This window comes from Saccopteryx leptura, chromosome 5 (assembly GCF_036850995.1).
Source record: "Saccopteryx leptura isolate mSacLep1 chromosome 5, mSacLep1_pri_phased_curated, whole genome shotgun sequence".
Classification (NCBI taxonomy): domain Eukaryota; kingdom Metazoa; phylum Chordata; class Mammalia; order Chiroptera; family Emballonuridae; genus Saccopteryx; species Saccopteryx leptura.
Window position 1 is genome coordinate 162,641,580 of NC_089507.1, and position 18,484 is coordinate 162,660,063.

Below are 18,484 nucleotides of genomic sequence, written 5' to 3' on the forward strand. Positions count from 1 at the left end.
TCTGAGCCAAAGGCCATGCGGGTCCCAGGCTGAGCTCAGCAGAGCTCCCAGCCTCTGCCCAATGCGCGACGTGGCTGTGCATCCCTCTTTGCCCCAGATCTCTCTACAGGCTGGCACAGGCTTTGTCAGATCTGAGGGGTCTCTTTGTCCCTCCAGCTCCTCGGCAAAGGTCAGATCCTCAGTAAGCTCTGAGCCTTCAGTGCCCAACTCGGCATCCTCCCTTTTGTCATTAACAGACGTTACTCCAACCTCCACCTAAATCTGCTTGCTCTCCTCACTCTTTTTAATTATTACATTTATTTTGGGGTATAGAGCAGGAGGTAGGGGTACACAGAGAGACAAAAGCTTCAATCTGTTCCATCCAGTATGAGCCTTGACTGGGGATCAAACCCACAACCTTTTCATAACCAGACTCCACTCTAACCAGCTGAGCTATCCAGTCAGGGCTCTCCTCACTCTGTCTCGGCAAGTGCTTCTAGAATAAATGAACACAGCAGTATTGCTGTCCCCGGCCTCTACTTCAGGAGGGGTCCTAAAGAAAAATGGTACCTTATGCCATGTCGTGCCTGGCAGAAGATGGCCACATGCCCCCGACCTCGTCAGCACCCGTGTCACCTGCTAGGCCATGGGGAGCACCCTGGGATTTGTCTCCGCCTTCAGACAGATGGAAATTCTGGGAGGAGGAAGTAGCAACTACTAGACCTTCTTCCTCTCATATTCCGGGTTCTAGTCCAGGTCACTATTATTTGTGCTTGCCACAGTGAAATGATCTAGGGGGTGCCTTAAAGTAGCTGCCATTGGTCCTCTAGGGTCCTCAGGCACCAAAGACACAAAGTCCTTACAAGCGTCAAGGTACCACCTACTTTTCTGAGGAGGTTGCTCTTTTCCACTTTGGAACCACAGGAATCAGATAACTTTGTAATATAATTCATCTTTATTATTTCATTCCACTGAGTATATTTACACACACATTTTCCAGAATTTGTCATAGTGAGGGTGATACAGGGTACAAAAGTATGAATGATGTCAGCCCATGCTCTTATAAATGGCTTAATCATGAAGGTAAGCAATACTTTCAAAAAACAAAGGAAATGACATAGCCCTAGCCGGCTGGCTCAGTGGTAGAGCATTGGCCCGGTGCGTGGAAGTCCTGGGTTCAATTCCTGGCCCGGGAACACAGGAGAAGTGCCCACCTACTCTCTACCTTTCCCCCTCTCCTTCTTTTCTACTTCTCTCTTCCCCTCCTGTAGCCAAGCCTCCATTGGAGCAAAGTTTGCCTGGGTGCTGACGATGGCTCCATGGCCTCCACCTGAGGCACTAGAATGGCTGTGGTTGCAACGGAGCAACACTCCAATAGGCAGCGTAATGCCCCCTAGTGGGCATGCCGGTTGGACCCCAGTTGGGCACATGTGAGAGTCTGTCTCTCTGCTTCCCCACTTTTAACTTCAGAAAAATAAAAAATAAAAATAAAAAGGCAATGTCATAGATCCTGTCCCCAAAGCATCTGTGATGTGGTCAATACTGAAACCATCTGGCCCTATATCACCTCGGAGACAATTCCATATTTCTCACTTCATACAGCACCCCCATCAGGCAGCTCTCAATATTACCTGCTCATCCCTGAGCAGAACATCACCATCTGGGGACCCAGATGCAGCCGAATTGTGGAAGCTGCATGAGAAAGAAGCTGGACCGTGGGTACCACACGGGCCCCTATGGCCCACTCCAGACATGAGACACAATGAGCTCCCAATGAGTTTAGACCACTATTACGTGAGTTCTCTGAGTTTCAGCCCAATTCCTAACCCTGAAGAGAAAAAGAAAGAGAGGAGAGAGATACAAAGGAGTTGTCAATAACACTCTCTAGAGGAAATCTAGAATTAAATTTAGAATTTAAAAATTTTGCAAGGTTGTCGATCTTGGCAATTTTACTCTGCTTCTGATTTCTGTTCTAGTCTATTTCATTTTTTAATTTTATTTTTCTGCTCTTGTCTGTTTCACTGTGATGATTTAACTACACAATCATTTGAAATCTCAGGGAATTGTGTTCATTTCCTCAGGGACAACAAACTGGGGCTGCCTGGGTCCCTCTGCATTCAGACTTGAAAATAAGAGGGCACAAAGGGACAGCCACCCTGTCAGGAAAGGACAGCTCAGGGGCCGTGGGCAGGACACAGGAGTCCACCTTGTCCTGTCTGCCATGCCCAGGACATGAATAGATGTTGCCTCTCTCTCATGAATCTGGACGCCCTGATTTTCGTGTAATTATATATAGTGTGTCCATAAAGTCATGGTGCACTTTTACCGGTCACAGTAAAGCAACAAAAGATGATAGAAATGTGAAATCTTCACCAAATAAAAGGAAAACCCTCCCAGTTTCTGTAGGATGAGTGGCAGCATGTGCGCATGCACAGATGATGACATAACACCGTGTATACAGCAGAGCAGCCCACGGCCATGGCAGTCAAGATGTGGACGGTACAGAGGAAAGTTCAGTATGTTCTGTGGCTCGCTAAATTCAAATCCGTGACCAAAGTGCAACGTGAATATCAGTGCGTTTATAACGAAGCGCCACCACATAGGAATAACATTACTCAGTGGGATAAGCAGTTGAAGGAAACCGGCAGTTTGGTGAAGAAACCCTGTTCTGGTAGGCCATCAGTCAATGACGAGTCTATAGAGGTTATACGGGATAGCTACCTAAGGAGCCCTAAAAAATCTGTGCGTGAGCACACATCGAACTGCACTGAATAGGTATGAAACTGGGAGAGCCTTGGTCCCAGGTCTGTCCTGAGTCCCGTCTACCTACACAGGTAGGGTGATTCTTGTGAATTGGTTTTGACTGTTAATAGCCTAACCTCTGAAACCTTTTTCCTGATCGTATTTCTTCTTGCTCTTTTACAATCTCCTGTTACCTGCCCTGCCTGACAATTTATTCATCGACAAGGAGGCAGAGCATCGCACAGTGAGAGGCACTGACTTCTCAACCTTCAAAGTCACGAAGCCTGTTCCCATCCACCAGTCCTCCCCACCACCCAACAGGAGCATGTCTAGGACTTTAAAGAGACCCAGGCATTTCAGCCCACCTATAAATTTCAATCATTAGTGGGCTTATTAAAAGATTTTACTTACTGATTTTTAGAATATTTTAGAGAGAGGAAAGAGAGAGAGAGAGAAAGGTCTGGAGGAGCCAGAAGCATCAATTTGTAATAGTAGTTACTTTTCATATGCACCCTGACAGGGCACCCTTGGGTTTTGAACCAGCAACCTCAGCATTCCAGGTCAATGCCTCACCCACTATGCCACTACATGTTGGGGTAAAATTTTTTCTTTTAAATGCTTTTTTTTTTTTTTGAGAGAGAGAGAGAGAAAGGCAGGGAGAGAGAGAGAGAGAGACAGGCTCATCAAGCCACTCCTGTATGTGCCCTGACCAGGGAATTAAACTGGCCATCTCTGTGCTTTGGGACATATCAACCAACTAAGCTATTCCTCCAGGGCTTAATTTTTATTTTTAAAGAGAGACAGAGAGGAAGGGAGAGAGAGGAGTGGGGAAGGGAAGCACTCATTTGTTGTTCCACTCAGTCGTGAGTTCTTTGGTTGCTCCCATGTGTGCCCTGACAGGGGATTGAACGCCCGACGTGGTTGTTTCAGGATAAACCCCTTAACTGGCGAAGAGCAGTTAGAGCCATCTTTTGAATATTTTCTTTTTTTGTGGAGTTTTGCTTTTCCTGGGCATTTTTAGCTCTTTTGCTGGCTGTCCCCTGTGTACAGAAGTGTCCGCGCCCATCACGGTTACCTATCAGCTCTTTGGCCTTTTCCAAAAGGTCTGTTACCTGGTCTTTGCTGTCTTGGCCCGTTTCTTTGTTATTAAAAGCACAAACTCGTCCCTTACACTTTTTAATTATCTTCCTAAGAGCTTTGCTATCTGTGTTATCGCAGTAATCTTTCAGGTCCCCACCCCCCAGGTCTTCCTTCCCAGTAAAAAGCACAATCATGGATTTTGTAACATCCTTTCCGACGATGCTCTCTAATGTCGCCACCACCTCTTCATCCTGCTGAGTGAACCGTCCGAGCTGGAGTACTAGAACCAGAACCGTGTTCCCTCCACAGTTGGACACATAGTTTTGGAACTTCTTCAGCTGGGATGGGTTGCCTTCCTCACTGAGCATCAGGCGGAGTGCGGGAGTGTCCACCACCATGATGTTCTGCGCACCCACCATCCCTCTGCTAACCTGAACCTCCTTGGTCACTGGCTGGGCTCGGAGCTGAGAGACAAATTCTGACCTCCCGAGGATGGTGTTGCCAGTGGCACTCTTCCCAGTCCCGCTCCTCCCCACGAGGACAATGGTCAGGGTCTCTGTCAGAGGAAAGCAGGAGAGAGTCGTCACCCTCAGTGATCTGGGTATGCCTTGCAAAGCTGTGCCTCACACTGCAGCCAAGGACACTCAGGGAACATCAGGGCCACCTTCCCACCTGACCACTCCAGCCCCAAGCACTGGCATGTCTCAGACACACAGAAAACTCAGAAGCAGGACTTGGACCACTGTCCCTGCCCAGGGCTATATCCCTGCTCCTATCTCTGAATTTGTTCCTTTTCCTGGTGGCTTCTCTGACTCCCTGGCACCCTACGAGTTACTCTATACCTGCTCACCTGGGTCCACTCTACTCATCTCATCTCTGTCTTCTGTCCTTGCCGCCACCTTATGCCAACTGTAGCAAAATCTCCTGCATGTCCTTGAAAAAGCATTCCTCAGAATTACCTTTTGTGAAAAAGCAACAACACAGCATCTGGAGATTACCAGAGGGGGCACACTAATGGTTATTTCTCTTTACAACCAGTCAATGGATGTCTTTTGTGGACGTCAAAAGGCTCCCATGGCTATAATGACAGAGTTATAAACACTGTCCAGGGGGTGTCAACGATGGAGAACAAATTCCTCTATAAATGGAATTACAGGAGTAATACCATGGGTGTCTCTGGGGGATTCTTTATGACTTTGATCTTGTCCTGTGATCTCTCTCTTCCATTCAGGTCTCTCCTTCACAATTTTCCTCAATCACGACCTCCTTCCCACGTCACCAATCTCCACCTCCAAAGAGAGAGGCAGCCCATCCTGTGCTCCTCCATCCAGGGGAAATTACTGAATTGCTTATTCTGAACCCACAATCTCATGGTAATAGGAAAGTCTCCTGACACCCCCATGTCTTCCAATCCTGCTTCCCTACCCCCAGGCCGTGTGGTTCTCAAAACACTCTGAGCCCCCCATCCCGCTTTCTGTAAAAGTGGGATCCCTTCAGGCCCATCCAGAGCCCAGCCCTTAGCTCCCTCACGGGCGGCTTGCTTCCTCCTACCGTTCTGCTTCAGATTGCTAGTGCGCGCCCAGAAACGCCTTCCAGCTTTCTGCTCAGACATCCAACTCAACCCTTTCTGCACCGCCCATTTCAGACCAGGCTTTCTCCACCCCGCCTGTCTGGACAGCCCGCACATCTGAACCACAAGGCCAGGACCCCACCTCTCCTTTTTGTGAAGCTCATATAAGATGTGTGCAGAGCTTGGCGCACCTTCAGCGAAGCCGCAGGGCTTGTTTCCGTTCCGCAGCACCAGGCGCACGACTTTGTCCAGGAGCGCGTCCACCTGCCTTTGCTCCTCCTCTGCTGCCGCGCTGTAGCTGAAGGTGCTGTATCGGTGTCCACCTTCCTCAATGAGTTCCTTGATGGTTCCTGTGGTTTCTGAGAGCGGGTCTGCTTCCTCATCCCTTTGGTCTTCTTTCCTTGTGAAAAGCACGACTGTGTGTTCCCTGAATTTGTCTCCAAATCTTCTTCGGAGAGTGGTCAGCACCGCCTCATCGTTCTCAGAGAAGGAGCCCAGTGGGGTCACCAGCAGGAAGGCGTGGGGGCCCTGAGGGGCGTGTTCCTGAAGGGCTGGTTTCAAGTCCGTTGATAAGTCCGGACTATCAATGATCAAAATTTCCCTCCCTTTCCAGACCCTGCTCTCAGACTTGAACTCCTGGGTCACCCAGCGGTCGCTGAATTTGGTCCGGAAGGCTTTCTTTCCCAGAAGCCTGTTGCCGGCTGTACTTTTTCCCACGCCGCGCCGCCCTACCAGCAGGACCTTTAGTTCTGACGTCCAGGGGTTCAGTTCAGAGCCTGAGGCCCGCAGCTGTTGCTCCCCTGGGCCTGTGGGAAGACAGGACAGATTCTGAGTCTCTGCTTACAGGTGAACACAGACATCGGACAGGTTGGCTGGTTCTCTGCCTCGTCAGTTTTTATAGAGAATGGCACCAGTGCCCTGAACCAGGAGAGCTCCAGTCCTGGTCAGGAGCTACCCTCCAAGCGCAAGTCACAGAAGCAGCTGTGAACTGATTAAGAGATATGTCAGGGCTGGTGAGGGCCCAGAAACCTGAGAATGTTAAACTGAGGCTTCACTGGCCTTGGTCCTTCGCATTCCTCTCCTTTTGCTACCACAGGTAAGTACTGGGGCATGAAGGCCATGGGCTAAGGCAGGACCAGGGAGAATCTGAGTTTCAAATGACCCTTAGTGCTATATTATAAAATGAAACACAAGCCAGCAATTAAAAAAGAAGAGTGAACTACTGATATCTGCCACTCGGCTGGATCTCCAAAACATGCTGAGTGAAAGAAGCCAGATGCAGAATCAGAGGCTGCACGCGCCCATTATCTGAAGTTCAAGAACAGACGAGATTATCCAGTGCTGGTCATCCACCCCTTCGGAGGATGAGGCAGAGAGCACTAGCAAGGTGGTAGCAATGATGCATTTCTTTATCTCGATGGCAGTCGCATATATGCAAATGTGTAAAAAAAATTCATTGCGTCATGTAGTTAAGATTTGTGCATTTTACTCTGTGTAAAACATATCTCAGTAAACTGCTGAAAAAAATCTGTGCCACAAAACTGTCTCTCCACACATGCCCCGTTCCCACCACTTTCCCGTGATCCCAGGTCGGCACCAGACCTACGTGCTGAGCAGGTGCCAGAGTCACCAGCCGGACAGATAGTCACTGAGTTTGTATCATCCAAGGTGCAGTCCAGGTGGGCTGTCACCTTGTCTCTACACGGCAAGTCTGGAAGGACAATGAGCATGGCATTTATAGAAAGCAGCTGAGGTCCTCAGCGGTAGAGCATCGGCCCAGCGTGTGGAAGTCCTGGGTTTGATTTGCAATCAAGGCACACAGGAGAAGTGCCCATCTGCTTCTCCACTGCTCCCACTCCTGCTTCTCTCTCTCTCTCTCTCTTTCTTCCCTTCCTGCAGCAATGACTCAAATGAGCAAGTTGTCTTGGGTACTGAGGAGGGCTCCATGGCCTCCTGTATAGTGCTAAAATAGCTTGTTTGCCAATCATCAGAGCAGCATTCCCAAATGGGCTGAATATCATCCCCGGATGGGGGTGGCTGATTGGATCCCAGTCAGGACACATGTGGGAGTCTGTCTGTCCATCTCCCTGCCTGTCACTAAGAAAGAAAGGAAAGAAGGAAGGAAGGAAGGGAGGAAGGGAGGGAGGGAGGGAGGGAGGGAGGGAGGGAGGGAGGGAGGGAGGGAGGGAGGGAGGGAGGGAGGGAAAGAAAGAAGCTGAAATGCAATGACACCATGACCTTGTTATGTTGCCTTCAGAGAGTTCTTACTCTACCCAAAATCACCTTTCACAAGCCCTCATCATGTAAAAAGTCCTTTCCAACACCTCATTCTGAAATGCCCCCCACGCCGGTTCCGATGACGTGCTATACCTTCGAGGACACAAGTCAATAAACCCAATTTTGTGCAGTAACAGATATGTCCCTGGGGGCTGAAGGCCATTGACAGAATTTTAAAGTCCCACTGCCACCTGATTTTACATATTTGTGGCTATGTTTATTCATCTTTAAAATGAGAATAATGATAATAACATCTTCTATATAGGGTTGGTATGAAGATTATATATTATATACTATGGGGATTGGATGATTAGTATGTTATATATAATCTAGCATATAATATGAACTGTAATAATCATCATTATTAATTTTTTATCAATTTTAGAGAGAAAGAGAGGAAGGATGAGAGAGAGAGGGGAAACATTCCTTTGTTGTTCCACTCAGTTGCGCATTCATTGGTTCCTTCCCTGATGTGCCTTGACTAGGGCTTGAACCCGCAACATTGTTATTTTGGGGTGATGCTCTCAACCAACTGAGCTAACCAGCCAGGGCAAAGCAAGTATTTTTTTAAGGATATCTTACTGAGTGGATTGTCCTCCTTCTGAAATGCGGCTTCCTTCACACAGTCCTAGAAAATAAAGGGGGAAGTGATGTACACAGATCTGAAATCTCATCTTTCCAGAAGAAAGAAAAAGAGACACAAGTATATAATTCAGAGTAAATTGATGGTTAGGATGTGGTCACATCAAGGCTGTGGTCATGGTCCTTGCTGGCCGCCGTAGCCTGGTCCGTAATTCCACTGCTCATGCTGCTTCAGGTTTCCCAGACGTAAGATGGGCCTCGTCCTCACTCTGGGGTCCCCACAGATGCCATCTAATCACAGCCTTGTTCCTGAAGCTCTCTCTAACAACACTTCTCCACAGTTCCTAAAGTAATTCCCTCCACAGTCTTCCAGACATTCTGCTACTCCTGGACAAGATCCAGAGGCTTACGGGGAACGTCTATGCTCCCTAGAGGAGGAATCGAGCCCAGGGAAGGCTGTGACGTGCATTTGAGAGACGGGGGAAGTGAGGAGACTGGGAACCAAGTCCCCACATCTCTCCACTGTCTCCATCCCACATGGGCACCCCCAGTGTAGAGATGAAGTTTCTTCCAATATGAATCCAGTAAACCTTGGAATCATCTCCATCCAGGTGGGTAGATGGAGGTGACGATGGAGGGTGGGTAGCCACAAACCTGATGTCCCCTTTCCCTGCCTGGTGAAGCCTTATACTCATTCTCAGAATTTAACTTGGCATGCAATAAGAAAAGAAGGTGAAAACAGTGATATGTAATCTTGAAGAACCTGCCATCCTCAGACGCTTCCTGTCTTTTAAGCTTGTCTTTGTGCAGTCTCCATGCCCACCAGGAATGTTTCCCCTTGCTTTCTCTCTCTTTATTTTCTTTTACTTAGATGCAGGGAGGCAGAGGCACAGACCCCCATATGTGCCCTGACCAGGATCCACCATGCAAGCCCCCTACAGGGTGATGCTCTGCCCAATCTGGGGCTGCTACTGAGCTATTTTAGAGCCCGGGGCAAGACCAAAGTGTCCAGCGACAACTTGCTTGAATTGAGCATGGCTGCAGGAGGAAAAGAGAGGAGAGAGAAAGGGGAAGGGTGGAGAAAAAGATGGGCTTTTCTCTGTGTGCCCTAACCAGGAAATGAAGCCGGGACTTCCACAGGCCAGGCTGATGTTCTACTGCTGAGCCAACTGGCCAGGCCCTCCCCCCCCCTTTCTCACCAAAGCCATTGGTACTGTCACTTGTCTCTCTCCATGGGGTCCTCACATTCCACTCTGGTTATCAGACTTTTCTCACCTTACACAGCCTGGCTCAAACTCATTCATATCCTATGAAATCCAAAGGAGTCACTACTAATGTAAAAACTGTTAGCAGTATATGGTGCTCAATGCTATGAAATGTGGAGGGACTGCGTAGAGAGCTGAAGACAGGCTAGACTCGAACCCTGCAAATGCCAACCTTTAGAGCTCATGAGAGGAGGACTCAGCAACCTCTAGAGTGGTCAGAAAGCAAAGATGTGGGGTCATAAAGAGGGTCATTTTACTAATGCCAAGTGGATCTAATGAGTCATTTGGGTCCAAAACTTTGAGGGGTAGAGTCAGACAAGGACTTAAACATATCCATTACTTTACCAATGCAGTCCAGAGGATAGTATTCAAGGTCACGACCGTCTGGTGCCTCAGCTCTCCAAACTATGGGCAACTATCTCCTTAAACAAAAGTTGTGAAGGTTGTCACTTGTCTGGGCCCATTGTCAACCCACTTGCTGTAATGACACAGAGGTCCCTGGAAACCTTAACGAGGATTCTCACCTGGAACCCGCTGCCTTCATTTCTGATGTCCACGCTGTAGGGTCCTCCGTTCTCATCCACCAAACGCTTGACCCGGCTGAGGAGCTCTGTCACCTGGCTGTGCCTTTCGGCCCCCTCTGCCTTGTTGTTGAAAGCACAGTATTGGCTTCTACAGGTTTCAACCAACTCGTTAACCGAGCTGTCGCTTTCAAAGTAATCTTGGATGGAGTCATCGCCCAACTCATCTTTCCGAGTGAAGATGATAATGGTGTGTCTCACAGCTCCTGCCCCAAACACCTTCTGGATGCACTTGATTGCTTCTCTGTCCTCCGTCTGGTAGTGGCCGATGGGGACCACCAGGAGCAGGGCATGGAGGCTGGGGGCAGAGAGTGCCAAGCAGCATTCAATGTGACGCTGCTTGTCTTTGGCACGAATTGTTAAGGAGTAAAGTTCGGGGGTGTCGATGACCACAACCTTCTCCCCTGTCACGGATCCTTCCTCTTTCTTGCACACAGTAGTCACCCTCTGCTCACTGAATTTGGATGTGAACACATCTTTTCCCAGAATAGTGTTTCCTGTGGCACTTTTTCCTGCCCCACGCTTCCCTAAGAGGAGAAGCCTCAGTCCTCCCGGGGGGTGGCCCTGCTGCCAAGCATCCTCCTGATACTCCTGATGGGGACTCCCGCTGGTTCTGCTAGACAAAGAACAACAGGTCAAGGCTCAGCTCACAGAGGGGGCAGAGGAACAGGAAGAAATTGCAATTTCTGTTTGACTTTTTTCCCCAAGCAATTGAGGCTACTAAGGTCCTCAACCCAGCATGTATTGGGAGACAGGCTTCTCTTTTTATTTCTAATATTCATGTGTTGTGGTCTGAGGGTATTTGTGCAACCTCTTTGTCATTGGTTGGGATTTACATTTTGACCCAATAAAATCTGTGTACCTGTTTCACGTGGGCGTGAAAAAAATGTGAAGCCTGTAACTGTGTCCTCCCCCATCTCTGCCACCTACTCTGGCCCCCAGAATGCCTAGCGTGCCCCTCCCTGCTCCCCTCTCCTCCTGTCCGCCTAGAAGATTCCTCCCTGTTCTTCACTACTCTACGTAAATGTTCCATCCATGTTCAGCCTTTCTGATTTTTCCAGACTAAACCGACAATCAGCTCTTTTGTGGACTTGGGCAATAACATCATCTCTGGTCTACCTGCTTCCCACCTTCTCACAGACTAACAGGAGATGGATAATTCCACTTCTCAGACCAAAGTCCCCCAGGGCTTCCCACCCACCTACCCAAACCCAAAGTAATAGGCAGAGGAGTTAGACGGGTCCAAGACCCCACCCCATCTGGGCCCTGGCTGCCTCCCTGACCTCCTCCCCACACATCTCCACCTTGCTGTGTCATATCAGCCTCCCTGCTGGTCCCCAAACATGTGACCTTGGGGCTCTGTGCTGGCTGTTCATCTGAGCCAGAGTATCCTTCCCCCAGACTAGTGGGGGACAGGTTCACTTCTAGTAGGTCCCCACCTGATCATCCCTGTTGCACTGGTGCCGTCTCCAGTCACCCTAGATTTAAGAGCACCCTGGTCCCTGTAGCCCATCAGAACATCCCAGTCCTGCTCTAGTTTTCTGCCCAGTGGCCTCTGCTTCCACCATTAACAGTGTGCACTGATGTAATGCCGGTGGCCGAGGCAGAATACACTGAGCCATTACCATTTAATAATGTCTCACAACAGCGGATGAGCACATAGGCAGGGGAAACCACTTCTCAGGCAGGCAAACAGCAAGAATGACTCCTCACAGTGGCGGCAGGTAAACCGACATCCACAATGCCCCTGAGCGCAAGCACTCATAGGCTCACATAGGCCATACACACGTGGCACAGCCACACACTCATGTACCAATCAGGCCAAAGGCTTGTAGCTGGTAAACCTGTGAGCAAATCTAACACAGCTGCACAACTAACTTAGCACTTTCTTTTCTGTCTCCCACCACTAAAGGGTCAATTCCACAAGAATGCACATGTCTTGTTTTGTTCACTCCGAATCTACAACACAGAGGAGGCACTCAATCAATACTTGTTTATGACCGAGTAAATGCATGTTTTCTTAAATGTGTTGATTGATTTGAGAGAGAGGGAGGAAGAAAGAGAGAGAGAGAGAGAGAAGCATCCGTTTGTTGTCCCACTTGGTTGTGCATTCATTGGTTACTTCCTGTAAGTGACCTGACCGAGAATTGAACCCACAACCTTGGTGTTTTGGAACAACACTCGAACCAACTGAGCTAGCGGCCAGGTCCTGAATAGATAGCTTAGACTTGAAGAACAAAGAAATACATCTGAAGAAAGTAAAGAATGAGAAAAGCCTTTTTTTTGTGTTATTTGATACATGATACCTTTTTAGAGCACAGCATCTTGTACAGTATATGATGGTCTGACCACTGTGCTGCCTACCTGAAACTAATATAATATTGAACATAAGCATAATTTACTATATATATATATATATATATTAAGAAAGACAAAAAAATTTTTAACACTAAAATAGGGGGCAGATTATCAAGCTAATTTTGTTTTGTAAGGGCAAACATAAACTGTAATCATTTCATTTCATTATTATTGATGAAAATACTTCCATTTAATAGAGAAGGAATGTGTTAAAAAATAATAATAACCCATGCCATTGTCAAACCCCTTAGTTACTCTTCCACATCACATCCCTCCCCAATTTTACTAAGATATAATGCTTGGAGTATAAAAGCTTCCTGGCTCCAAACAAAAATACATGAAAATATCGGTTTTGGTGAGTCCTATTTTAATGAAATCACCGCAAATCTATAAAAAAAAGAGAGATCAGTTTAAGTGTCCGACTGAAGGAAGAAATCTCACCTGCATAAAGAAGTCAGGGCAGCCTGCCTGGCAGAGGCGGACTCATCCATAATGAAGCCCCGCCCAGAGGACACATACTGGGTGGAGGTGAGAAGAGGCTCATAGGCCAGGGACAGAGGCATGGGCTCTTCCCTGGGCACCTCTCTGACATGACTCAAGAGGCAAAGCCTGCCTAGGCTGAAAAATAAAAATTGTTACTTCTTGATTTTTTAAATGTTCACTTTACTGATTTTAGAGAGAGGCAAGGAGAGCAAGAGGGAGACAGGAACATCGATCTGTTCCTGTATGTGCCCTGACTGGAGATCAAAGCAGCAACCTCTGTGTGTGAGGATGATGCTTTAACCCAGTGTGATATTCGGCCAGGACAAAAAGAGATTTCTTTGTGGCCTGAGTCCAGTAACGGTTGGGGCACTTCTAAGAGCATATTCCTATCCTGGCTCACCTCTGTATAGAGAAACCCTTGCCCTAACTCCTTAAACGCTTTTATTTTCATCGTAACACTGTTTCTGTATTATTTATTGTCTATTTGTTCATTTTCTCTCTCCTGCCCCTGGTATGAAACCCCATAAGAGCAGAGATCGAGTGTGTCTTGCTCTGTGTCCCTAGGTCCCTAATACAGTGCCTGCCACATAGTACAGGGTCGGGCAGAAGTAGGCTCACAATTGTTCCTATGGAAAATAATACAATAACTATTAAATAATCACAAGAATTAACTGTATGCTTTGCATATTCAGAAAGATAAAATTACTTTTTGTCCCACCCTATATATGCTCAATAAATGGTGTGAAATGAGTGGTCATGAGCAGGGCAGGAGGAAAAGAAGAAAAGCAGTTTTGACAAGGGCAGAGAAAGACTAAAGTAATGTCACTTTGACACTGGAGAACAAAATTTTTGTTGCATGCACAAAAACATTTGTTCTTACCTAATTTGAGTGTGCTGATCTTAAATCTGATATTAGTTTTTCTCTCTAAGCTACAGTTTTTTTGCAATTCAAGATTTTAGGTTTTCCTCTTATTGTAAAATTTTCAACATTTAGTTTAACATAATGAAGTAGAATGTCTTCTTGGGCATCATCTTTGTAAAAATATAATTTATTTAATGCAGTAAATATACTAATACACTAAAATATGATTGCATCAGAATTTGTCTACAATTTCAAAATAAAACATATTAATATACTTATTTTAATCATAAAATTTGCGCAAAACTTATTTGAATTCTATTCAGGCAAAAATTTGTGCTTTTAGCTCTTGCGTTTGTGTACTTGTTGAGGACAATCTCGTTTGATGCTCCAGCAGTAGTCTGCTCATCACTAACAGCTCCAAGATTTTCGGGAAACTTATCAAGGTGACTGTTCAGGAAGTGAATCTTAACGCTAATGTTACATCCAGTGTCGCGGAAAGCCAACAGCATCCTTTGAACCAGAAGTTCATAGTTTTCTGCTTCTTGTTGCCAAGGAAGTTCTTTCTAACTGCCACAAAAGATTGCCATGCTGCTCTCTCCTCCTTATTCATCTTCCTGGCAAATTCTTCGTCTCGTATGAGGGTTCAAATTTGAGGTCCATCGAATACACCTGCAAAATTTTATCTTCTTGAAAGACTAGGCAGGAAAAGCAGAAATAATATATTGAAAGCATTCACTTTCTCTATTCAAAGCCTGAACAAACTGCTTCATTAAGCCAAGTTTGATGTGAAGTGGGGGAAAAATGATCCTGTCTTGATTAACTACAGGTTCATTCACGATATTTTGCATCCCTACTTCCAGAGTTTCATGTTTTGGCCACTCCTTCTGTGTCCAGTGTTTCTCCCGAGCTCAGCTGTCCCACAAATACAGAAAGCAAGGATACTTCATGAAACCTCTCTGTTGTCCTAGTAGGAAATTTTCCACTTTCAGATCACACAAATGATCTAGTTATGCTCCTCATACTTCAGAAAGTCGAGGACAATTTTTATGTCATTATAATCTTCTCACAGATGAGTTGAATAACCAATTGGAACCACTGCATAAACATTACCATTGTGTAGGAGAACACATTTCAGACTCTGTTTAGAGCAGTCAAGAAATAGCTGCCACTCTGTTGGACTGTAAGTGGTAACACCTAGCTGGCTGAGAACACTACTGATATCATGACAGTAAACAAAGTCCAGTAAACAAAGTTTGGCTTCGGAAAAAAGTCCACAGAATTTTGTTCACGTTTCCTGAAATGGGATACTTTAGCTGACCAGTGAAGTATATTCTTTTCTTGAAGCCTGGAGGCTAATAACTCAGCTGCTTTCTTTGATAGGTCCAAATCTCTTCCTAAGTCATTCAATTCAGGTTGGCTAAACTGCTGAGGGGTTAACGACTGCTTGGCATCAAAAGAAGACCCTTCAGATTCTACAACCATTTCCTCATGCATCTTATCAAAATACACTTGATCACCATGTTCACTTCCTTCATCCTTAGAAGAAATGAAACCATTGAAAACTGGAACCGGAAGTGTCTCAGAGTGTGGGATAGGTCGTATTGCTGAAGGAATAGTAGGGTATACAATTATTTACTGTTTTTTCTTGCCGATGCCCTTTGTATGGATCAGACAGAAATAACAGTCACTGCTGTGGTCCTTAGGTTCATGCCAAACCATGGGAATACCAAAAGGCATTCCTTTGCATTTTCCTTTTGTCCAGTCACGAAGTATTTCCTCACAATTATGACGCACAATATGAGGAGCCCAATGCCCAATTCTTGTCTTAATCGCCAAAGGGAACTTAAAAATAGGCAATATATGCACATGTCACAAATGATGAAATATTGTGCCTTTGATGTTGAAGTGTGTAACAGCCACATATATAACAGAAGGTGTCAGGACTCTTCTTACATTTATGCCTACTCGAAGAAGCCATGCTTCAATCTTAAAACAAAAGAAGAGGGTGTTCTTATCAGATAATAATTTTTTACATTTAAAAACTACAATTATGTAAAAGTGATGGTTGTAAAACATTAATTGCCTTGTGGTTATGTTCAATCCAAGAGTCGTTGCCCTTTAACTCCAATTTAAAAACCAATGCATACCATTAACTGTAACAAAACGAAATTAAAATTGCATAAAAACTAGAGCATGCGCCAAAAACAGATTTTAGATTTGGAATTAGCAATGCAGAAATATATAGAAAAAGTTCTAAAATCTCATGCAACAGAAAATGAAAAAAAAATTGTTCCCCAGTGTAATAAATGAGAAGTAGCCCTGGCTGGATAGCTCCATTGGTTAGATCATCCTCTGGATACATAGCAGTTGCCAGTTCGATCCCTAGTCGGGCACATGCAGGCACAAACTGATGTTCCTGTCTCTCTCTCTTCCTCTGTCTCTAAAATCAATCAATCAATAAAAATTTTTAAAAGTTTTTAAAAAGAGAGAGTGCGCCTGCCAGGAGGTAGTGCAGTGGATAGAGCATGGACGTGGGATGCCAAGGACCCAGATTTTAGATCCAGATTTTAAACTCAGAGGTCTCCGGCTTGAGTGCGGCCTCATCCGGCTTTCTCCATACATACTTGCCCAACATACTCCATTTTCTCCCAGGCATACAGAAAACACTTTTAAGACAAAAGGAAGTCAAAAGGGCCTCCCTGGTCACTCTCCCCTTTACCAGCCCACATTCCCTCTGATCAACTTCCTGAGGTCCCTAAACAGCCTAGCAGCGCAAAGGAGATTTAAATAAAGAGCTGTCCCCCAGAACCCTAGTGGAGACTCTAGAGAAGCCCCCACCTCCCTCTCTGGATACAGCCCTCCCCCCCAAGCACACACAGAAAGGTGGTCAGAGAAGCTTCCAGAGCTCGGCCTGGGGAGGGCTCAGTCCAGCCCACAGGGCTGTCATCTCAGAGAAGCGAAAGCGGTCATAGGGAGAGCACAGCTGGCTTCAATGTAGGTAAAATCAGAAATGTTATTTCTGGCAAACACGGACCCCCTTCAGCTTTCAGGTATCGGAATGCAAACTGCGGGCAGGGTGAGGAATATTCGAGGGAAACCAGGGTCCCAAAGGCCAGCTTCGCCCTGTGTGTTGGCGGTGCACAGGTGGCTCAGTCCCAAATAAGGACTCCAAGGAGCAGACTCCACTCCCTTTCTTTTTCCTCCGCCTCCCACCAGGCCCTCATCCCCTCCCAGACCGGCTCCCTCCCAGGAAGGCTGGAGCCCCTCCTCCCACCGACCCCTCCCTCCGGTGGGCTGGGGAGACCAGTGCGGAATGACGAGACCTGCCCAGAGCTCTGAGATCGTGCCCGCCCTCCAGGCGGCTCCTGACCCCTGGCTGGGCTGCTATCCCCGCGGCGGTGTAGGCACACACCAGCACTCCCTTACCTCGGTCCTGTAGTCCTGCCTGTCATGGTCTCCGGATCAGCAAGTCGGACCTGCGCCTTCGCGTAGCAGCTGCCAGTTCCGCTGGAGCCCAGAGTCTCTAACAGGGCGGTGGGAGGGGCCACAGGCCGCGGGGAGTGCGTGTGTGTGTGTGTGTGTGTGTGTGTGTGTGTGTGTTGGGGCGGGGCGGGGCGGCCGGCTCTGTGGGATCTGGGTCTTTCTGATCATCAGTGTTTTGGAGGAGGAAGAGATTTCTCAACAACCAGAGCACAGATGCAGACACGGGCCAAGTTCAGAGTTAGTGCAGGTCTTGGGGCAAAGTGCAGGTCAGGCAGGATTAGGAATAAGGGCACACCACCTGTGGCTTTCAGTAAACAGCACAGCCCCTTGTGCAGCTGCCCAATGACAGGGTAGTAGGCACATGAGAGGGTCTAGGGCTCCTGTCCCAGGATAGGCTGCAGAGGGGTCCCTAGAGAGGAGTCGTCCTGTTCAGGGGCAGCAGGCTCTGTGGGGCTTCCTGCTGCTCAGAACAGAAATATGGCGTTTTAGTGGCTTCAACCAGGACACTGTTGCTTTCTCCCACAGGCTCCTCAACATCTGCCTTCCCTGAAGCAGCCTTCACAGCATCCTGTAAAATTTCTCACCTCTTCCTCCAGGAAGACCTCCCTGAAATCCCTAGCCAGAGTAACTCTGGACCGCAGACTAATGCTTCTTCCCAGGCAAAGAGCTCTTTCCCTGAGCTACTACAGCACTTAAAACGCTAGAACTTCGATGCTTTCAAATAGCTCAATACCCCTTGGGTGAGAGGTGGTAGTGTCCCACAGCTTCCTATGTCACAGAAAGATTGAACACGGAGCAAGAATTTTTCCAATTTCATTTTAGTATGGTAAAACACACACATACACACACACACACATTAAATGGACCATCTTACCCATATTTAGTGTGATGTACACTCACATGGTTGTGCAAAGAGCTCTAGAACTTGTCCACCTTGTGACTTTGAAACTTCGCCCCCATTGGAGGCTGATTCTCCTCCCCTCCCCCAGGCCCTGGGAACCCCCTTCCTGCTTCTGTTTCTAAGATTTTGATGACTTTACATACTTCATACTGGGGGAATCAGACAGAGTTTGTCCTTTTGGGGACTGGCTTTTTTGTGCTTAGTATTATGTCCTTGGGGTTCACCCATGAGAGGAAACCTGTAATTGGGTTGCAGAGGCCGGCCACTCCATGACCTTGAGCTCACACTTTCACACCGAGCTTGGTCATTGAAGAGTCAGAG

The 18,484-nt window shown here is 47.1% G+C and overlaps 1 protein-coding gene across 2 annotated transcripts; it reads right to left on the reverse strand.

Annotated features, from left to right (window-relative positions):
• Positions 1-913: 913 nt before the first annotated feature.
• Positions 914-17,493, reverse strand: LOC136406398 (GTPase IMAP family member 8-like). 2 transcript variants are annotated; one of them, XM_066386438.1, is made up of 5 exons: positions 17,206-17,493; positions 10,020-10,689; positions 8,231-8,276; positions 5,563-6,177; positions 914-4,357 (listed from the first exon to the last, which is right to left on the reverse strand). In XM_066386438.1, the coding sequence occupies exons 1-5, from the start codon at positions 17,229-17,231 to the stop codon at positions 3,648-3,650; spliced, it is 2,067 nt and encodes a 688-aa protein (XP_066242535.1). In that variant the 5' UTR covers positions 17,232-17,493; the 3' UTR covers positions 914-3,647. The 2 variants fall into 2 exon arrangements, with proteins under 2 accessions (XP_066242535.1, XP_066242534.1); XM_066386437.1 differs by having other exon boundaries at positions 10,020-10,692.
• Between the last annotated feature and the right edge of the window lie 991 nt (positions 17,494-18,484).

What these genes read in the sequence shown, in the direction of transcription:
- LOC136406398 (XM_066386437.1), bottom strand. Translation starts at nt 17,231, where the DNA reads ATGACAGGCAGGACTACAGGACCGAG. An exon ending in ATGAAGGCAGCGGGTTCCAG is followed by an intron (nt 8,277 to 10,019) that starts GTGAGAATCCTC and finishes TTTATTTTCTAG; the next exon opens with GACTGTGTGAAGGAAGCCGC. An exon ending in GCCCTGCGGCTTCGCTGAAG is followed by an intron (nt 4,358 to 5,562) that starts GTGCGCCAAGCT and finishes TTCCTCTGACAG; the next exon opens with AGACCCTGACCATTGTCCTC.